The sequence below is a fragment of the Magnolia sinica genome, chromosome 6, assembly GCF_029962835.1.
Source record: "Magnolia sinica isolate HGM2019 chromosome 6, MsV1, whole genome shotgun sequence".
Lineage (NCBI taxonomy): Eukaryota > Viridiplantae > Streptophyta > Magnoliopsida > Magnoliales > Magnoliaceae > Magnolia > Magnolia sinica.
The window spans coordinates 94,127,160-94,148,440 of record NC_080578.1 but is presented as its reverse complement, the minus strand read 5'-3'; the positions used below and the strand labels follow the sequence as shown (position 1 = coordinate 94,148,440).

At 40.8% G+C, this 21,281-nt stretch overlaps 2 protein-coding genes across 4 annotated transcripts in view; one reads left to right on the top strand and one right to left on the bottom strand.

The window, feature by feature from the left end:
- The first annotated feature begins 5,825 nt into the window (after positions 1-5,825).
- LOC131249119 (protein SAR DEFICIENT 4) lies at positions 5,826-9,705 on the top strand. Of its 2 annotated transcripts, none has more exons than XM_058249688.1 (2): positions 5,826-6,074; positions 8,581-9,705. In XM_058249688.1, the coding sequence occupies exon 2, from the start codon at positions 8,588-8,590 to the stop codon at positions 9,599-9,601; it is 1,014 nt and encodes a 337-aa protein (XP_058105671.1). In that variant the 5' UTR covers positions 5,826-6,074; positions 8,581-8,587; the 3' UTR covers positions 9,602-9,705. The 2 variants fall into 2 exon arrangements, with proteins under 2 accessions (XP_058105671.1, XP_058105670.1); XM_058249687.1 differs by lacking the exon at positions 5,826-6,074 and adding an exon at positions 6,115-6,181.
- Positions 9,706-17,016: 7,311 nt separating this feature from the next.
- The window catches only part of LOC131249118 (G-patch domain-containing protein 1), a 44,624-nt gene continuing 40,359 nt past the window's right edge, over positions 17,017-21,281 (bottom strand). For both annotated transcript variants that reach the window (XM_058249685.1, XM_058249686.1), the window contains exon 11: positions 17,017-17,313. In XM_058249685.1, coding sequence (XP_058105668.1) covers positions 17,242-17,313 — 72 coding nt within the window. In that variant the 3' untranslated portion in view covers positions 17,017-17,241. The remainder of the gene's footprint in view (positions 17,314-21,281) is intronic.

Here is a 21,281-nt window from a genome sequence, read left to right as displayed (position 1 = left end):
CAACTCCCTAACTTAAACTTAAACCTAAACTTGAAAATCCAAACCTAAACCTGATCCCGAACTCGGACCTGATTTCCTAAATCTAAACCTTAACCTTAACCTATTTTCAATTCTCTAAAGCTATAACCTATATACTATAACCTATAACTAAAACCTAAACCTTAACTTAAACCTATAACCTAAGCCTAAACCTTAACCTTAACCTTAACCTAAACCTAAACCTAAACCTAAACCAAAACCTATAACCTAAACCTAAACCTTTAACCTATAACCTATAACCTATAACCTAAACTTATAACCTAAAACCTAATCCTAAATCTAAACCTAAACCTAAAACCTAAACCTAAACCTATTTTAATGATCAGTTTTATTTTTAGAAAGTGCCCACTTTTTTGGAAGAAGTTTATGCAATTCTTCATGATTCTGAATTATAATGTTTTGTTGGTTTAATATTTTTTTTTCAGGTGAAAGACAAAAAAAGAAAATTGTTGTTGATTTTTTTTCTTTTTTTATTTATGATGTTAAACCTATATGTATTTATGTGTGGATGAATGTAATGTGGATAAGATTGCTTGTGTTTGGATGGATGTAGTTTATGTTTGGATGAATGTAGTTTATGTTGGATTTACGTAGTTTGGGTTGTTTAGATGGATGTGAATGTGAATGTGATGAAATATATTATATAACAGGTGTATATTAGAAAGAATACGATGAAATATATTGTAACAGGTGTATATTGACCCTCATGGACCGTCCTTTTAAAGGAGTCCTTTAAAGGCCCATAAGAGACGGTCCATGACCGTCCTTTTTAAGGACGGCCCATGACCGTCCTTTTAAAGGACGGTCTATGGCCGTCCTTTGAAGGCTTATTAGAGACGGTTTATGACAGTCTTTTTTAAGGACGGTCCATGACCGTCCTTTAAAAGGACGGTCGATGGCCGTCCTTTAAAGGCTTATAAGAGACGGTCCAAGACCGTCCTTTCTAAGGACGGTTCACGACTGTCCTTTTTTAGGACGGTCCAGGACCGTCCTTTTTTCCGTCAATAAAAATGACGGTTTTCGACCGTCCTTTAAGTAATACAACACGTCAAAATTTGACGGCCCTTGCGACGGTCCATGACCGTCCTTTTTGGTCATTTGAGACAGTTTTAGACCGTCCTTTTTTCGCAGTTTTGGCGTAGTGCACACAGTATATCTATGTACAATGCATGCATATTATATTTGTACCATATGGTATGTATGTATATATTATACACATTATAGATATATCACATAGTATATCTATGTACAAAGCATGCATATTATATTTGTACCATATGGTATGTATGTATATATTATATACATTATAGATATATCACATAGTATATCTATGTTTACAATATGTATATTATATGGTACGTATATAAATATTTAGCGTCCTGGTGCATCACGTGCACCACGTCCAGCCCCTGGATAGTTTATATCCATAGCACAAAAGTGGGTTCCACATGTGCATGACTCACCCTGCATGAGTATATATGAGACATGCTTACCTATGCATCTAGGTACAGGCGTACCTTCACACCTGTGACATGGGGGTCGAATCCGAACGGTTCATGAGGTGTGGAATCTCGAGACACCTTAGGAAGTAAATTTTCACCCTGATCCAAGATTCCGGTGGGCCATAGCAACGATAAATGCAATTTCAAGGGAAGAAACTTTTTGCCTTAATCATGGCCCGCCGAAGTTTTGGTTCAAAGTAAAAATTGGGACTAAAGGGTTTCATGAGGTTCTGTTTCAGGTGGACCGTTCAGATTTTCGAGACTCATCAGGTATGATGAGATCTCAACTTTTTGCATGTGGTTTACGTAACTGGTTGGCAGGTGAACATTATTTACTATTTACACGTCCTAGTGTGTACGTACACCACTCTTTCTTTTTCCCGGGGGGGTTTCTACATGGACCTTCCATGTATACAATTCAAGGAGGGCCTTAAGTCTGAAGCCGGAATGGATGGACGGCCTAGATGTACCCCACCTACGTCCCACTGTCTGGACGGTGCATGTGCACATGCTACACACATGTAGACATGTGTCCTTGCAAAAGGGGCGTCCAGCGCTGGACGTCATTGAGGAACGTCCAGCCCATGGCCCACATCTGGACCATCGTCCCTGATGGACGGTTCATACACAAATGGCCCATGGTGGCCAAGCATTAGAACAATCCATCGGCATTTGGTGGGGTCCACGGTCAATATAGGGCTCTCAGTCAGGGTTGGCCCACCGGCGTTGGGTGAGGCCCACCTGCATTTATGCAGGGCCCAAAAATGGCGCAACCCACCATCGTTTCACATGAATAGGTGCTTCTGCATGCGTTTGGAGTTCTTCTCCAGAACTCATTGCAGCGGTCCGGTTTGGGACCCCCTCACGGCCCAATCCTCGATCAGTCCTTAAGGCCGCACTGAAGCTGATCAAGGGCCATCTGAGAGCTCCCATCGGTGTCCATTTTTAGCTCAAACAAAACCACAAACAGGGTCATTCAGTGGCCTGATGGATGGCCTGTGTTCAGCTCCAAACAGAGCAACCGTTTGGATCAGCTTCAACTCAAAACAGGGCCTTCTCTTAACTGTTCTCCAACCCAAGAAATGTTGCCGTTGCTGGACTGATACACCCTGAAAGTATAGCCATTAGTTGGCCAGTTTTCAAGCTCCAAAACACAGGTTCAGCCTAACGATTTCTCAGCTCACCCTGCTGCCATTGATTGGCTCAGGTCGAGCCGAAACCGGTGTTGTAATAGGGTCGGATTCCCCACTGAAATAGAGCCATGGATTGGCTCAGTTCCAGACCAAAACAGGGCCATGGGTTGGCTCCGTTCTAGCCTAAAAACTAGTTTCTCCTTTCTCGATTCGCCTCACAAGCATTTATCGGCTTGTTTTTTCTGAGTTGGTTCGAAGCTCTATAGAGAGCTCAAAACAACATTAAACGGGGCCTGTAATGTGGTCTGAAACGGCCATTGTTTGGCTCATCTCGACGTTACTGTGGTTGGACCGAACTCAACCATTTGCTTGGCATGGTTCCGGTTCAGATAGGTATGACATGAAGCTATAAGGAAGAAGAAGAAGAAACAAAAGAATGAAAGAGAAGACGGTTCTCCAGGGGCAGTTGTTGCCCGTCTTACCTATGTTTAAAACAGGGGGTGGGTTTCCTCTCCGCACTCTTTCCTTCCCACTTGGTGCGAATTCAAGGGCTATAGTGTCCTCCTTTTATAGTCAGCAAGAGAGGGATGGACGGTTGTGATCGTCCTTACCGTGGACGGCCGAGCTTTGCCCTTCCCAAAGAGGAAGTCAGTTTCTCTCTCTCTCTCTCTCTCTCTCTCTCTCTCTCTCTCTCTCTCTCTCTCCACAGGCTCTTGGGTCAGGCTGTTTCTAGTTAAGGACGGACGGTGGCTACCCATCTTTCCCGTCTGCTTACAAATGGTCACATGGCTATACGGTTTTGTTAAACCGGGCACCATGGAGAAACTGAACGCATCAGATGGTCCAGAAAATGATCATGATGGGTCACTTAGGGGCTTGAAGAGTGTCGGTTTCAAACAGAGAGAGAAAGGCAGGAGATATTTCTTGTTTGTGAAAAGGCTTGGTCCCAGTGTGGCTTGTGTACCAGTGTCCTTAGTGCACATGCACCATATAGGGGCCCGCTGAGATGTCAGTATAATAATCCATACCGTCCATTCGAATTGGGAACCCTTCATAGGGACCCTAGCCCATTTCAGGTCAATGGTGAGACCCCAAGTGGGCCATGCCAACTAGATCTTAACCCTTAACGGATAATTATAATTGTTCTGATGGTCAGATTTACCCTGAATCTATCGTCAATGGCTAAAGTGGCCCTATGGGTTGTCCACATCTTCAAGACTTGTTACTACCTATATAATAATAATAATTTTATTTTATTTCATTTATTTTGTTAAGTGTATATATGTATTTATATCATTTTTGTATTATTATTACTATTGTCTTGCACACTATATATATAATTCATGTTGTGGGCCACACTGTAGGTCATTAGGAGTTAGGACCATTATAAACCAATCCAACGATTGAATTGCCTAGTATTTCATTATTGATAACTCTAGGGGTCCTAATGAATGTTTAGGTAAAATTTGGGAGTTGAATAGGATGGATCTTTCTACGGGGCATTGTAGACCGATAAATGGTGGACCTTGTGATTTTGATCCCTACATTGGTTTCATACGGTTCGACTGTACCAAATAGGTGTATGATGAGATGTCATCATGCTCAAGATTATAAAAAATAAGATTTTCATTTATTTAAATACAGTTCAACTCGTGATAGTCAAACGAACAGATTGATCTCAAATCTTATTATGATGTTGTGAGTTGTCATAGTCTAAAATCTAAGGGTTAAGATGAATAGATTGAGGATCGTTGGATAGTGACGTGTAAGGCAAATTATGTGGGTCAATGCATATATGTGAGCTAATTTGGATCTACGTGGTGATACCCGAGTACTGAAAGTACGGGGTGTTACAATAGAACTAATGAAATCTTGAAAAATAACCAGGATGGTTGGCTAAAGTAGCTTCTCCTACCCCAAAATCATATGTGGTATGTCAAGTAACTAATTTTGGTTTAGAAGATATTCTTATTAAATGAATAGAGAAAGAAATGAAAAAAAAGAGAGAGAAAATTTTTTTTTATATGGTTATATGTATTAGAGAAAAATGTAGGTAGAACAAAATTCTCCATGTAAAAAATAAAAATTAAAAAAAATTTTAAAAAAAAGAGAAAAATGTGCATTGCGCTACCGTTATGGCTACGGTTATAATCCGTAGTTATAGGCCCATCTCTAACCCGTCGAACGCGACTCGCTGTCCCCCCCCCCCCCCCTCTTACAATTGGCGGATTGATGCTACGGTTTAGCTACGGTTATAATCTGTAGCTGTAACGCGAAGCAGGGGCATTTTCGACCTTTGGCAAGTCGTCCGCACAGCTGGGACTTATTCTGGTGAGGTAAAAAGCGGTGGGCTTAAACGCGTAAATGGGCCATAAATAGGTCGTACAGTGGTAAATTTCTCATATCTTTGTGCCTAGGGTCACAGAGAAGAGGCTTCCCGTGCAAAGATATCCCTGTGCCGGGGGCTGTGTGGGGTCCACAGAGATGTCCATGATAAATCCACTCCGTCCATATATTTTTAAAGACAACAATAGGACAGCATTATAAAAATAAGGAAGATCCAAAACTAAAGTAGGCCACACCAACAAAACAGTGAAAACAAACACAAACCTTCTTTGAGCTGACCATGATGTTTATACTTCATCTAAACCGTTAATAGAATTATTACCACTCAGATAAACTGTATGCCAAATAAAAAATAAAAAATCATCCTGATACAAAACTTCTGTCACCGCCAGGCGTTCAATCCCCACTCTTTCTTATAGTATGACCCAGGTGAGTTTGTATCTGCCTAATTTTTAGAATCCTGTCCTATTGTGATCTTTCAAAACAGACGGACGGAGTGGATTTACCACGGATATCTCTGTGGGCCCCACACAGCCCCGGGCACAGAGATGTCTCTGTGTCTGGTGCCACACGCAATCCCCTCCCGGTAGTCTGCATGTCATCCTTGTAATTTACTACGCAGGTACTTCCATTTGTACATGCGGCATATAAAAAAAAAATCCAATTAAACCGTCCAAATCACGGTACAAGTTGTTGATACGTTATAAGTCCAAAAATAACATAAATTGAACGGTTATGATATCTGATGTAATAAAAAAAATGTTCTTAAAATTCAAACCGTTCATTATTTCGATTACTAGTTAAGAGCATCAGTTAAGTATAACTGTTATCTTATATACCACCTAAAGTGGGTCCCAAGATTTTTACATTTTAACTCGAATAACACATATCCCACGTGTGAAATTTCAAAGTGGCTGTGTATCATCCATCATACTCTCTGGCAGAGTATCAAAGTCGTTTCTCCTGAGAGAAATCGCCACCGACCGTCAGCTTCCCATGTCTTTCAAAAACCCTACATAATTCGCAATCCGCAGCTCCTTTCTTCCTCAGCGAGGTACTCTCTCTCTCTCTCTCTCTCTCTCTCTCTCCTCTCTCTCTCTCTCTACCGTCAGTCGAACTGGACTCCGATGATAGTTTTGCACCATTTCTACCATACCTTTGGTATAGTTTTCCGGAAATCCAGACCGTTGAAATCGCTGATCGAACTGTGCATAGAGGATCCTTGCTCTTGCTCGGGTGGTAGACTCTCGGGAGTTTCAACACCCGGTCAAGGGTTCGAGTATCCATAGGTGCTGAAAGCCCACTACGGCGTGAGTGTGTAGGGGTGGGACGCGGATTGCGTCCTACCACTGCCCGTACGGTAATCCGTCCGGGCAGGGCTCTGTGGGGCCTACCGTGATGTAAGTATTTTATCCACGCCGTTCATTGTTTTTATCATATCATTTTAAGATATAATCGAAACAATGAGGCAGGTAAAGCTCTTAAATGGACCACAAAGTGGGGATTGAATTTCCACCATTAAAAACTTCTTGGGAGCTAGAAAAGTTTCGGATGAAGCTGATATTTGTTTTTTCACTTCATCCAGGTCTGAATGACCTTATGAATAGGTTGGATGATAAAAGAACATCACGGTGGCCCTTATAAAGGTTTCAACGGTGGGTGTGATTATCACTGCACCTTCCTTTGATGTGGTACACTGGAGCTGTGGATATGATTCATTTTTTGTCTCGTACCTTTAAATGATCTGAGAAAAGCTAGGAACGGCTTGGATAAAACACTTACATAACGGTGGGCCCCACAGAGCCCTGCTCGGACGGATTACTGTGCGGGCGGGGTAGGTCGCAATCCGCGTCCGTGGGGGGTGTGGGTGCGTGTTTTGTTTTGTTTTATTTATTTATTTATTTATTTTATTTTAACTGTGCATAGAGCATGACTGAAAATTTTCGCTGAGAAATGATATTAACCTTCTGATTTTCCCTTCGAAATTACCGGAAATCCTATCCAATCTGATCCGTGGATTTCAAAATTAGCAGTAGAAAATGCAAAAGAAAGAAAGTTAAGAGTTCGTTTGGCAGCTTGGATTCTGATTCTTACTTAAGAATTCAATCCAGGATTTGAAATTCCTGAGATTTAGATTCTGGAAGTTGTGTTTGGCAACCTGGATTTTCATTCCTCTGGAATCCAGTCCATAAAATTGAAGAGAGAGAGAGAGAGAGAGAGAGAGGATTGTCTAATGGGTTTGATTTTTGAAAGATAAGCCATCCATGCTATCGCCCCATAGATAGACGGACCCGATGGATCCATGTTCCGGTTCTTCCAGCACTAATAGATCATCTCTCTTGGCTCACGTTCAGAGAAAAATAGTCCCTGATTTTGAAATTCTCACTCTGTAGAATTTCCAAAAATCGCATAATGGGTGTTTTTGTGGTGTGTTGGAAATAAGGACATATTTGTATCCATATGAGTATTGATTTCTTGATTTTTGGAAGTCCTACTAAGAGGAAATCCTAAAAGAGATGAACTAATTTTCTCTTTCCCAAGCTATGCCTAGCCCTACTTAGCATTTGTATTGAGGGATCGAGTTCCAAATCAGATTCAAATGAATGTATTTGCAAATTGACAATTCCATTTCCTGATTATGAATGCTTGGAAATGTCTTAAGCTTCTTTTTTGGGATTTTTGCTGCAAAATTCATCAGGAATTTGCATTTTGCCAAATAACATGCAGACGAATGAAAATTCCAAGGAAATGCTTCTGGACGGGGGGAATTACCAAAATGCGCTTGTTTATTTTTTCTTTAGAAAGTGGTGGGGTCAAGAATTGTGGAGCATACATGGGATGTGTATAATATCCAACCTGTCCAAAAATGTACCCCACCATGGTGATCACACAAACCAAGAATCTAGTGGATCGAATCAACATATGGGCTATATGTAAATTTGGATCTTTTTTAGTGGTGTATGTGTTTTTTTATGGTTTGGTCTACCTTATGATTGGATTCGCTAGATTCTTGTTCATGTAAGGATAATGGTGGGTTGCATCTTGTTGGATGGGTTGGATATCAAACGCATACCAAGGGGGGCCCACAATTCTCAATTCACTGCTTTTTAAAGAAAGAAAAAACAAAACAAAAAAACAAATGAGCGCACTTACATAATTTCTCCCCTCAAAAAGCCCCACCTGGAAATTTCAGTTCTTTGAGGCATGATTTGGTAACATCAAAATTCCCAAGTATTAGAAAAGATTTGATTCTCCATGTACATTTTTTATTTTTTGTTTGGATTGATTAGATTATGATTTAATTAGATTGATTGTAATCTCCCTTGATTGGGGCCAATCCTCCTGTGTATATAGAGAGCCTTACTTTCAATGAAACATATAGAAAATAATGGTTTTTATCACCAAGGAATTTTGTGGTAAAGGTAGTTCTTTTTCATTTATTACCTATTTGATTAAATTGAAATGTTCATATTTCAATTCGCTCGTGCATCCAAATGTAGCCTAAATCAGTTTATATTGCAGTTTGATCTCATTTCATTGCAATTCATTCATGAAATTAGGTTCTCGATGGATGTAGAAGAATCAATTCGTGAGAATTCAAACACAGATGTTAGAAATCCCATATTCTTGGACAGAGGTGACGTTGCTGCGCTCCTCTCTTTCCCTTCTCTCATCAATCACCTTCAGTTTTCTCTCCCATTGGTTTCCACCTCGATACAATCACCACTTCGGCAGAATTTCCCCATCAACCCATGTTCGTCTCTTCTTTTAATGCCATCTTGGTCCACCTCTCCTTCACTTCCATTTATCGGAGTCAAGATCGTAACCTCTTTCCCCCAGAACTCGGCCCGCAACTTACCGGGCATCAATGCATCATACGTTCTTTTCGATTCATCCACAGGACAGACTCTTTCCATGATGGACGGAACGGAAATAACCCTTTGGAGGACAGCTTGTGTATCTGCCCTTGCCGCTAAATATCTAGTTAGACAAGATGCGGAAGTTCTTGTGATGATTGGGGCAGGTTCATTGGCTTCTTATCTTATATCAGCTCATTTGGCGGCAATTCCTAGCTTGAAGAAGGTGGTCGTTTGGAATCGGACGGCCAAGAAGGCTCAGGATTTGGCAAAGGAGATGGAAGAAGGTGAATCAGGCAGTGTTAGTTTTCAGCATGGTGAATGTTTGGACGAGGTTGTTGCGATGGCAGATGTTGTGAGTTGCGCTACGAGATCAGAGATTCCGCTCGTTAGGGGGAAGCTGTTGAAGGCAGGTGCCCATTTGGATTTGGTGGGGTCTTTTAACCATTCGATGAGGGAATGCGATGATGAGGCTATTGGGAGGGGGAGGGTTTTTGTCGACAATGAGGCCGCATTGGTGGAATCAGGGGAATTGGTGGGTGCTTTTGATAGGGGAGTGATCTCACGTGGGGATATTGGTGGGACTTTGTTGGATTTGATCAAGGGAGACAAGGTTGGAAGAAGTAGCTCTGATGAGGTTACAGTTTTCAAGTCCGTTGGTTCAGCTGTTGTCGACATTCTCACCGCCCAGTTGGTATATGAGACTCGTCTGATAGAGGTTTGATATGTAGTTTTTGCTTTTTCACGTATAATTGCCTGGAAACATACATGATGTTTAGACTTATATACTGTTATCTAATTATCTTAATTACAAACAGGTTTACCTAAGGGCTCGTTTGGCATGTCTACTCTAATTCAATAAGAGCTACTTTAATAAGCTCTTTTTGTTCTAGCTCCTGTTTTAAATGAGCTCGTTTGGTAAAATCACTTTTTAAAGTAAATAAAATCAAATAAAATAACTTATTGGAAATAAGCAGGTTTGAAAAACCTTCAAATAAGATCTTTTTTTAAGGGTAGTTGACGTCATTTTTAAAGATTACAATAACTTCATTATAAGAGCAATCAGGATGGTTGTGTTTGTGGATCTCATCGTAGATGAACCATGCCCCAAATGACAAAAGAATGGATGGCTCAATCTTCATATTTTAAGACATTTGGGCCATTCATTATATCGTACATTATCTGTGGATCAACCATCATATGGAGCCCACCTTTGATGTGGACCGTCCATTGTGTGAGCCAAACTTTCAATGTGGGTCGTCCATCATACAAGGCCTGTCCTGGATGTGGACCATTCATCATTAGGGGTCCATCATACAAGGCCTGTCTTGGATGTGGACCATTCATCATTAGGGGCCCACCTTGATGTAGGCCACCCATCATGTGGGGCCCACCATCAATGCTAATTATCTTTTATGTGGGGCCCCTCAATGTCTATTACCCATCACCCATCATGTGGAGTCCACATTTGATGTGTCCATGGTGTGGACCCTACCGTCAAAGTGGATTGTCCATCATGTGGGGCCCACTTTTGATATCCACCATTCATTGTGTGGGGTGCACCTTCTATGTGGATCATCCATCATGTGACCCACTTTAGATATGGGCCATTCATCATGTGAGGCCTTGGATGTGGACCATCCATTAGGTGGGGCCCACTTGATGTCGACCATCCATTATGAGGAGGCACACTTTGATGTGGGCAATCCATCATGTGAAGCCCGCTCCGTCCATTATGTGGACCCACCTTGATGTGGACCATTCATTGTGTGGGGCTCAACCTTCAATATGGGTCGTTCATCATGTGGGCTCACCTTTGATATCAACCGACCATCATGTGGGCCCACCTTTAATGACCACCATCCATCATATGGGTCCCACCTTTGATTTGGACCACCCATTAAATAGGGCTCACTTGATGTGGATGTTCCATCATGTTGGGCCACACTTTGATGCGGTCCATACATCATGTTGGGGCCCATGTTCAACATGGGTCGTTCATCATGAGGGGCCCACCTTTGTTGTGGACCATTTATCATGTGGGGCCCACTTGATATTGTCGTCCCACATTCATTGTCCATCATCCATCATGTGGGTCCCCACCTTTGATGTGGACCATCCATCAGGTAGGGCCTGCTTGATGTGGATCATCCATCATGCATGGCTGCACTTTGATGCAGCCCATCTATCATGTGGGACCCACCTTTGATGCTCACCATCCATCATGTAGGTCCCACCTTTGTTGTGGACCGTCCATCATGTGGAGCCCGACCTTTAATATGTGTCATTTATCATGTGGGGCCACCTTTAATGTCAACCTTCCATCATATGGTCCCACATTCAATGTCCACCATCCATCAAGTGGTTCCCACATTTGATGTGGACCATCCATCATGTGGGGCTCACCTTTGATGTGACCATGCATTTTGTGGGCCCACCTTTGATGTGGACCATTTATCATGTGGGGCCCCACCTTCAATATGGGTCATTCATCAATCATCATGTGAGCTTACCTCGAAGAGATGGTAAAGAGAAGAGAAGAGGGCAAGATGGGAATTACTAGAAGAGTTTAAGGACAAACTTGTTCAAAAATTAGCCAAAAATGTCTACCTACTTAAGCCAAATAAACTCTTTTTCAAAAAATTACTCCCTAACTTATAAAATCACAGCTTATTTGCTTCTTTCTAAACAAATAAGCCACCTAATTAAACTATTACCAAACCATCTAAAAGCTTCTTTTTTTTTTTCTTTTTTTTTTTAATTTATAGAAATAAGCCAATAAGCTCATTTATAAAGATGCCAAACACCCCCTAAGTTTCATATTTTCTATGCAATGTTTTTCAATATGGAAAGTCCTATTCTGTCAGAGGTGGTTTTCTACAAGGGATCAAGGAACTGGAAACCCCATACTGCGGGCTTCTGTTCTTCCATTCCTTTTCTGACCAAACTTAATTTTCGCACACATTTAAAGCAAAAATCATTTCCAATATTAATTTGGACTGAAAAGCATGCCTTCCATGTCACTGGGAACACCCAAACAATGTTTTTCTTTTTCTTTTTGGAATTATCCTTGTATTGGAAACATGGGAAGTAAGCTTGAATGGTTTTTTCATACTTCAAAACTCATATTTTCAAAATTTTCCTCGATTATCAATGTTGTCAAAATCGTGATCGTATCACAAATCATAATTGGGGTTGAATCATATCAAATTGTAAATCGTATCATAAATTGCAAGATTTTTTTATATGATTTTCTTAAAATTTTGAAAAAATATAAATAAATCAGAAAAAAATAAAAAGTCACCAATCATCCTTTTGTCATCAATATGCACAAAGTAACACCATGTCCTGATAGTGTTAAAGGACTCTTATCTTTCCTTTATCTTGTCTTTTAAGAAATTTTCCTTAAAAAATATACAAACAAGGATCTTTTAATAATTTATGTTCTTATTCCCTTTCTTGAACGTAGAATCCCATTAGAAAAGCAGTATTTGATTTTATATATCGATGAAAAAAATATTGATTTCTAACTATCATTCCACAATATATATAAGTCAGAATGATGGTAGCCATCCATAAAAACATTCCTGACAAGTCATACATCGATTTGGTGTTTCGACCAGTTACGAGGTAAGAAATCATTGAAAAAATAATGCTCCATGATTTAACGTTGAAGAGAATATATATCATATAATCTCTTATAAAGAACGAAATAAAATAATTTGCCTTTTTAAAATTATTCTTAAAGCCCTCACCAATTTAAAAACATAAAATGAAAGCCAAGTGATGATTAAAATAGAAGAGAACAGGTATAATTTGAATCGTAAATCAAGATTTAAATCGTAAGTCATAGGATTCAAATCATAGAATTGTAGGATTCATATAAAAACGGATTTAAGGTGGGATTCAAATCGTTTTTGCTTAAGATTTGACTCTAATCATAAATCGTAGGATTTTTGCAACACTGCAGAAATTGTCCCTTCAGCACTTCGCCTTCTTCTTCATCTTCTTCTACATTGCACATGATGAGAATAGCCATGAATATCATCACTATCTGATCCACGCTCTTGAATCTAGTGATGACAGACAAACCTGATACCTACAAATGGTTCTATGACACATTGATAACTTGGGGTAAGCTATACAATCTGTCACTTTCTTGCCCTTAGCTAATCAGTGACTCAATTTTCGTATGCGTTAACATGTACAAGATCTGAATTGGTTAGATGGCCTACCATGGATTCGTCATACCCCGAAAATCACACCAATCTGATAATCCTAACCATTCTATCGAACTTCTGGGAAAAGAAATAGATGGCTAAAAAAAAATCAGAGGGAATTTCTTCTAGATGTCCATTTCTTCATTAATTTAAAAAATAAAATAAAATAAAATAAAATAAAATCCTCCATTCCAAGTTCAACATCATACGCTCACATTCGAAGTATGTTTTCAGATCCTAATGCATCAAAATATCATATTGGGTTCAAGGACTGTAGCCTTGTTATGTGAGGCTCTTTATCTAGCTCATAACTTTCTTGTTTGACCCCAGATTACTAGCAAACACAATACTAATTACAATCAAGATATGTCTTATTATACAAGTATTGCATTTGATGTTGATTTCACTGCTTCGAAGTTAAACTGGGTGGTGTTTATTTTCATTCTCCTCCTGAAATTGAGTTTTCCTCTGTTCGACATGCGTAAGGGTCTGCTTGGGTAGTGGATCCTGCGTAATCAGGATGAACTCTAATCCTGATTTTGGCGGGCTCCATGCCCTCCACATAGGATTCACCGTAATAAAACGGCACTTTCGTCTGCAAAAATACAATTAACGGTTTTTTGGGAAAAAACAAAAACATTGCTAATTGTGTTTATGTGAACAAAGGTGCCAGTTTAGTGCACCAAATCCTATATGGAGGGCATGGGACCCAACCAAATCAGGAGTAGACTTAAATACCGATTATGTGGGATCTCACCCTTAAATTTTGGTGTTTGGTTTGGATGCACAAGGGAATTGAATTGCAAACATTCAGTTTAATTGGAGAGGAAATGACAAAAGAAAACAATGGGAAGTAGCTGTTAACTTGTGGTTGCCTCTCTCTTGAATCTGAATTGAAAGTAATGTAATTTCTGTTTGAAGCTGAAACTCACTTTGGCTTGAAGACCCTTTGATGCATTTGCTAAGGAAAAAGATGCTTATTGAATGTAATGTTGTTGAATGATGAAAACTAAAAGACAAGCCACTTTGATTTACGCGGCGAAAACCCAAATTTGAGAGTTTTACACCAATTACCTGCTTGAAAGACTCAGTGAGTAAGACCAACTCGTCTGCACTCGATTTGAGTTGGGACTCACCCGAGTTGGGTCATCGATCCAAACCTTTGATATGATGAGCCCCCTTGTGATGTCCCATGCACCAAAAGCCCCTTAGATTGGAAGAAACTTCATGTATGATCTCTGGTCTTTTCTTTGTCCATTGAACCATTGTTGTATTTTCTTTCTAAACTCTCTTAGTTTTATTGTTGTGGAGTTTTTTTACAATATCAACTGTTCAGATCATTGAATGATGGGTCCCACTTGCCTTCACTTATACAAAATGAAAACCCTAATGTGATGGACAGTCCTTAGGCCCAATTTATATTGATACATTACCCACATCCTTGCACAGATACATGGATTTCAGTTCTGAAATAAGGTGTGTTTGGTTGCACCCAATATCATGATATTTCATGAAATATGGCTCAAGAAAGCATGCTTAGTTACCAATATTAGGACTTTTTTCAGTTGAATGTAGGCTGTTCTGAGTCACACAAAACAAAAGATTTAGGTTGATTACACCAAATATCATTTATATTCATGATTAATCAGTCTAATTTTGTTTTCATGATATTTGGTGCAACCAAACGCACCCTTGGACTGTCTATATGAAAATATCATTGGTTCATTATCTGAATTGAAAATCACTGTATTCTATGCAAAGAGGTGGACCACACATGCTATACTGCAAATGTCATCCAGGCCATTCATCAGGTGGGACGACCGTGGATGTGACCTGAACCACGGTTGGTCTGCTCAGCAGGTGGGCTAAACGTGTGTGAGGAAAAAGAAATGGTTGAGGAGAAACCCAGGGTCTATATTTGAAGTGAATGTCTTACCGGAACATATATAACATTTTTCAATGTGCCAGGGATACTACCGGAACATAATACAAGGATTAGCTTTTCTTCATTTTCCATCACAAGATCTTGACCACTATTAGTTTTTTTTAGCATCTTTCCGTTCACAGGCCACTATTCAGATCGCTTGGATCATCCCATCTACCATCTATTGTTGGACCCACCCAATTTGACACTTTTGGGCATCAATTCAAACGTGTGGCCATACATGTAACCAATGGCCTGATTTTGATTGCGTGTTAGTGTTGTATTCGACTCAAATTGAACCGAATGCCTTGTTACTTTCGGCGCATGGAAATAGCCGGATCTCTGACTACTCTGCTATTAATTGATGAGGATTCAAGCAATTTGTGAAAATGAGGGTTATCCTTTTAGTAAACCACTGCCTACCGCCGTGCGTGGCCAATTAAATCTAGCCATGTATAACCGGAAAGATGACTGCCTCTAGGGTTTCGGTCATGCATACGTCTTTGGACACTATTACATTCCTAATGTGACACGTCTACGTGGTAAAGGCTGAAGTGTAAACAAACACATCACTTTGGTGTAATGCGACGTATTTTATTTTATTTTTCTTCTGCCAAGCTAAACCTGTGGAGCCATATCCATATGGATGCAGCCACAGCCACAGATATGGTGCCCATGTGAATATCACAGAAGGTGGGCCACGAATTAGATCTTCTTGCTACAAAATAAGGCTGCCTCACTTTGTTTTTTATTTTTATTGAGAGCACTCAAATGGATGCCTGGCGCACAAAATTTCCAGGTAGAACGGTTTGGCTATTAGTTGGAAAAATGTGGTTTATATGGAACTGGACTGTGCCGGTCCAAACCATTCTGACTTATCAGTTGGTCCGGCTTTTAAGGCATTGCCTAATATGGCAGTTAGATGGACTACTCATACAAAGAAATTTACTATTAGTAACTAATAGCACCTAGGATTGGCAGTTAAATGGACTACTAATAGAAAGAAATTTACCATTACTAGCACTAGGATAGGCATCACCCACCGGGGAATGGCCGGTGACCTCTACACCAAATCAGGTCAGATCCATGACTTAGGTGGGCCACACCACTTACAACAGTTGAGAGGGGTTACCCGCCCATTAAAACCTTCTGATTGTTTATTGGCCCCAGCGAGATGTGGTTTACAAATCCAGCCCATCCATTGTGTGCATCCCACTTGGATGAGGGGCCAGATTAAGTTTCATCCGCATCCAAAACTCATGGGGACCCCACCAAGTGCTTTTATATGTTTTAGGCATGTCTTCACATGATTTTAGATGGTATGGCCCACCTGAGTTCCAGCTGATTTTTGGGATATACCATAACCCAAAGGGGGCCATTCAAATGCACCGTGTTGATGTCCAACACACATCACGGTCGGGCCCACACAGCTCAACCACATGGAAAGTTCCCATGAGTTGACCTTACACACACAGAGAGAGATGCTTCCCTGCAAACCCTAGCAGAGAGGAGCTTAACGTGCTAACTTTCGGCATTCCTGGGGTGGCACACACCGTGATGTGCACATGAAATCCACTGATGTGTCAGCTCATGTTATGTCCAGGGACCAAAATTCAGCCTGGTCCATGATTCAGGTGGTCCACACCATAGATGAACACTGAATAGGACAAGGCCTACCATTCCAATAGTTTCCCTTAGTAAGGCCCACCTGAATCACAGATGGACCTGGTTTTTGGGAAGGGGGTTAATGTGGTGGCTCATCTGTTGGTGGGAGTGGGATAATATGCCTTGAATCATCTGTTGGTCAGAGTGGATGTCATATACAGTGGGTCCCATAAAAAAATCCCCTCAACTGTTTCACTTAGAGAGTGAGAGAGAGCAAAATCAGTTAATAATCTCTAGATAGATGATAAAATGCTACACCGACAAATAGGTATTTATGAAAGAGCAGTACCCACAGTCCACCCAACTCGGATATTTTCTTCACTCTAGAAATGTTCCCATCAAGATTCTGGAATCAATATGCCTATGTCCCTTTGGATTTTTAACAGTAATGATGTTATAAACATCAAATTTCCATTTCCAAGTTGCTTTTAAATAAAAATTCAAATAATTGAAGAAGAAAAAGAATAATAAATAATAATAAGTGTATTAAGTAAAATCCGAGCTAAGATCTATAACAAGCTCACCTCAAAAAAGTCCTCTTTCCTAACAAAATTTTCAGTCTCTCTTAGATGATGAGTAGAGACTGACTCTCTTTCCCTCCACACGAAACTTCCTGCTGCTTTCTAGCTGCACCCACAAAAAGACGGCCTCGTATCAGTGGCAGTGTCAAATGCTTCTTCATGTTAATATGCTGATATTCATGACATTTAGGGGGAATTGAATGCATATAAGGAGAAATGTAACCTGCTCTTTTCAAATGGCGATGGTGCACTGTTGGAAAGCAACAGCAAAATTTGCTATCAGTGAACCGTATCACTGTCCAGTCAGAGATTGGAAACAATGACTAACGGCCCAAATTACCATGATATTTTAGGTAGAGAGTAACTGACGCGCAGTTCTTATCACTACTGGACAGTGATGAGGTTTGGGGACTATTGCCGGATCATTTCCCCTTGTCAAATTCTAACTGTTATATGCCATCTTTTAACAAGGAAACAAAATATAGGCTATCATTCAGACATGGCAGTTCAATGCTGAGGGTGTATTGGGTCATGCCCAAAACCATATTTTTTCTTGCTTTTGCCAGACGAGCACGATAGACCTGTCAGAGCCTGTAGGGAAACTGAACCTACAGTTTGTATTTCTCCAAACACTATGGCCCACATGGACAACAGATGGACATGATTTCACAGAATGGAAGGTTTCCTGATGATGCACATCTGATGGAAGGTTTCGATCCCATACATTCCACCAACTGGCACATGCATGACAAGCCTGCAAAAACCATCTGCATAACTCATTTTTATAGCTCAGGGCTCTTTTTCAGGCTGTGCCAGGTATGTGGCCATATTCCATTTTGTATGATAAAGGGTAGTAACACAAACAAGCCTAGGAGTGTGAAAAGCAAACTGAATGACAGAGAGCAAACAGGAATGGTTCAGCCATGTTCTCAGAAAATCAGAGACGGCCCCACAAGGAAGAGCACTTTGCTTGGGGTTGAAGGGTCTAAAAGGAAGACAATGGAAAGACTCTTAATGGACTTGTATTGAGGTCATGACAAGGCTTTTTCACTTGCTAAAGATAGCCTTGAATGGGAACTCTTGGCAAAACAGGATCATAAAGCCAACCTCCAATAGCTGGGACAAGGATCTGATGATGATGAACGAATCTATGGCAAACCAAGGGAAAAGCTCTCAACTCATTCACCAAAGCAAGATCCTTTTTTTCTGGTCTGGTTTTGGATTTGGGGTTTCTCAAGGTGAGGCATCAAAAGTTTGACCCATAAACAAACAACACATAAAGAAAAAGGAAACACTTCACGAAATTCCAAATTAGGAATCTGTCACCAAAAAATGCTACAGCCATTCAAGTGTTGTTGCCAACGCAAAGTCTTAGAATCTTCATGAATTCGAATATTTCACCAAACCCAAAGTCATAGATCTGTATTCCCAAATAAAATCCAGCCCTTAAGACTTCAACTGTGCACCCTCAATACCGTAGTTTTATTCATCCAAACACAAATCAGCTATTTTATCTCTGCCATACAGCAATTGCAGCATAATATCCCACCGACACTCAAATCCATCCTAACCAACGGGCACCGAATTTATCCTTTCCATTGGTGAGTTGTTGACAATAGGTAGATATTCGTACTCTTCATACGAATATTCCTATCCGAACTCCCATCCTAACTATGACCACCCTCATCCTTCATCCGAATGTTACCTGGATTGCATTAATTACTACTATCGCGCTCCTTATCGCCCAAATCTGTGCCCATCTTCCTATGGTTTTTATAAGCAATCCATATTTGTATCTATCCCCTTGATATGAAAGAACACACCACATGTTGATCATTAAAAAGCACACCCTCAGCAGAAGCCAAAGGACCAAAGAACATAGCAAAGACGCAGGAGGAAATAAGTGAAATCAGGAAGGATTTAAATAAGCTAAGTAAGATCTCCATAAATGCTTGGATTCATTGAAAAAGTGTGTCCAAGCCACAAGGATAACCTGTAGAGATAAATGGGACTGAATCAGTTGAAGCAAAAAGATCCAGACGAGCATGTATCCAAAAATGTTGTGATCCAAGCCACAGTTGGATTTCAATGGATACAAAAATGTATCAGTTGAAGTTAATCAACGAACTGACCGACAGATCTGCACAGGAATCTGTGGGTGACAATGGATGGGCCATACATCAAGCTGAAAGCACGATGACGGAAAGTGTGTCGGTAATATTGGCAAATCCTATGGAGACTGTTAAAGTTGAGTTGGAGGCACAGGTCTCATTAGAACGACAACCAAAGTCCACAAGTCAGAGGCTAGCAGTGACAGAGGCAGCAGTGAGACACCCAGAAGCCAATTGAGAGAAATGGGTAAAGCTGTGATCAATGATTGAAATTCAAGGTCAACAAATCCATGTTTGCCCAGTTCAGGGATGACTGTGGAGGACCAGAAGGAACTAACAATAGGTGTTTTAATAATAGGCTTTGTAGTCTAGAAGAGGTATTTTGAAAGACCAAGCTTGATGCTGTGGCTTAGGCTTCGGTGCTAAAGCCTTTCACTGGTTGCCATCCAAACAATTTTTTATTCTAGCTGGTCTTTGCTCTTGTGGTTTTGTGAGGCATTTTGTTAGCCTCTTTCTTAATAAAACTGTGTTGCCTTTCAAAAAAACAGATGACGTGTTCTACCACCCCCTTCAATGCACCAGTTACTGATCCAATGAGGACTCCAAATACCATTGAAGCTGAAGAAGATGTAATACAAACAAGAGTCTTGGCAGCTTTAACCCCTGAGCTGCAGGGAGGTATTCTACCACCATGGGGAACCAATTCAAGTAATGGAGTAAAGTCCTGTTTGAAGGGTTCACATTAATGGTGAATCAGGACAATAATGTTTGGTCTTGGGAAGACAAATGGATCTGGGATAGCTCCCTGGGAGTTAGATTTTTCCAAGACTCTACATATTAGTGAATACAAGTAGTACTATGGTGAGTGATTGCATGGAAAGAATCAGGGACAGGTTGGTGTGGAAGATTACTCTCAGAAGACATCTGGAGGAGATGGAAGATTATCAACAAGTGCTATGCTTGTTAGAGAAGGTTTCCCTTAACCCAGATGAAGAAGAAACCATGGCTTGGAAATAAGAGCCTTGGGGGACCTTCTTAGCAAGTTCGATCTTTCGCAGCCTGTCTACACCAACCCGGCTCCATTTGCTTCCCTGCTGTGAAAGCCTTGTGCCCCTCCAAGAGTCGTCACTTTCATCTGATTGGTGGCCCTTAGCAAAGCCCTCACAGTGGACAAGCTGCAGGAATGACCATTCCCAACAGGTGTATAATGTGCAAAGCAGATGAGGAAACCAGGAAGCACCTTTTCCTACACTGACTGGTGGCATCTTTATTGTGGAATTCACTTACTGGCATGTTTCTGCCTTAAGTGGGCATTGAATCAATCTTTTAGGGAGGAACTATCAAAAAAAGGAAGAGGTCTTTATGGAAGAAAGGGAGGTCTTTCATCTGATTGGTGGCCCTTGGCAAAGCCCTCACGGTGGACAAGCTACAGGAATGGCCATTCCCAACAGGTGTGTAATGTGCAAAGCGGATGAGGAAACCAGCAAGCACCTTTTTCCTACACTTCCTGGTGGCATCTCTTCTATGGAATTCGTTTCCTGGCATTTTTCCGCCTTAAATGGGCATTGAATCAATTTTTTAGGGATGAACTATCAAACAGAGGAAGAGGCCCTTTATTGAAGAAAAGGAATGCATTGTGGAGCCTTCTTCCATTTGCTATTTGTTTGGTGACATTGAAAGAGAAACATAATTGGGTATTCAGGGCCATCAATTTTTCGATAGAAATGCTTATTGACTTTAGTAAGGGCTACATCTTGGCATGGGCAGCAACATCCATTGCCTTCAAGGGTCGGGTACCTGCAGATTTTAGTAAAGAATGGCTCCAGTCAGCATCTAAGAACAAACACCAGCCTCAGCCTCCACACGGTTCCTGGAAGTTTAACTACAGCAGGGTTTTGTGTGGCCCTCAGACGGCTGCTGGAATTGGGCAGGCCCAGCTCTTGTTTGCTGGCCTGAATGCCCA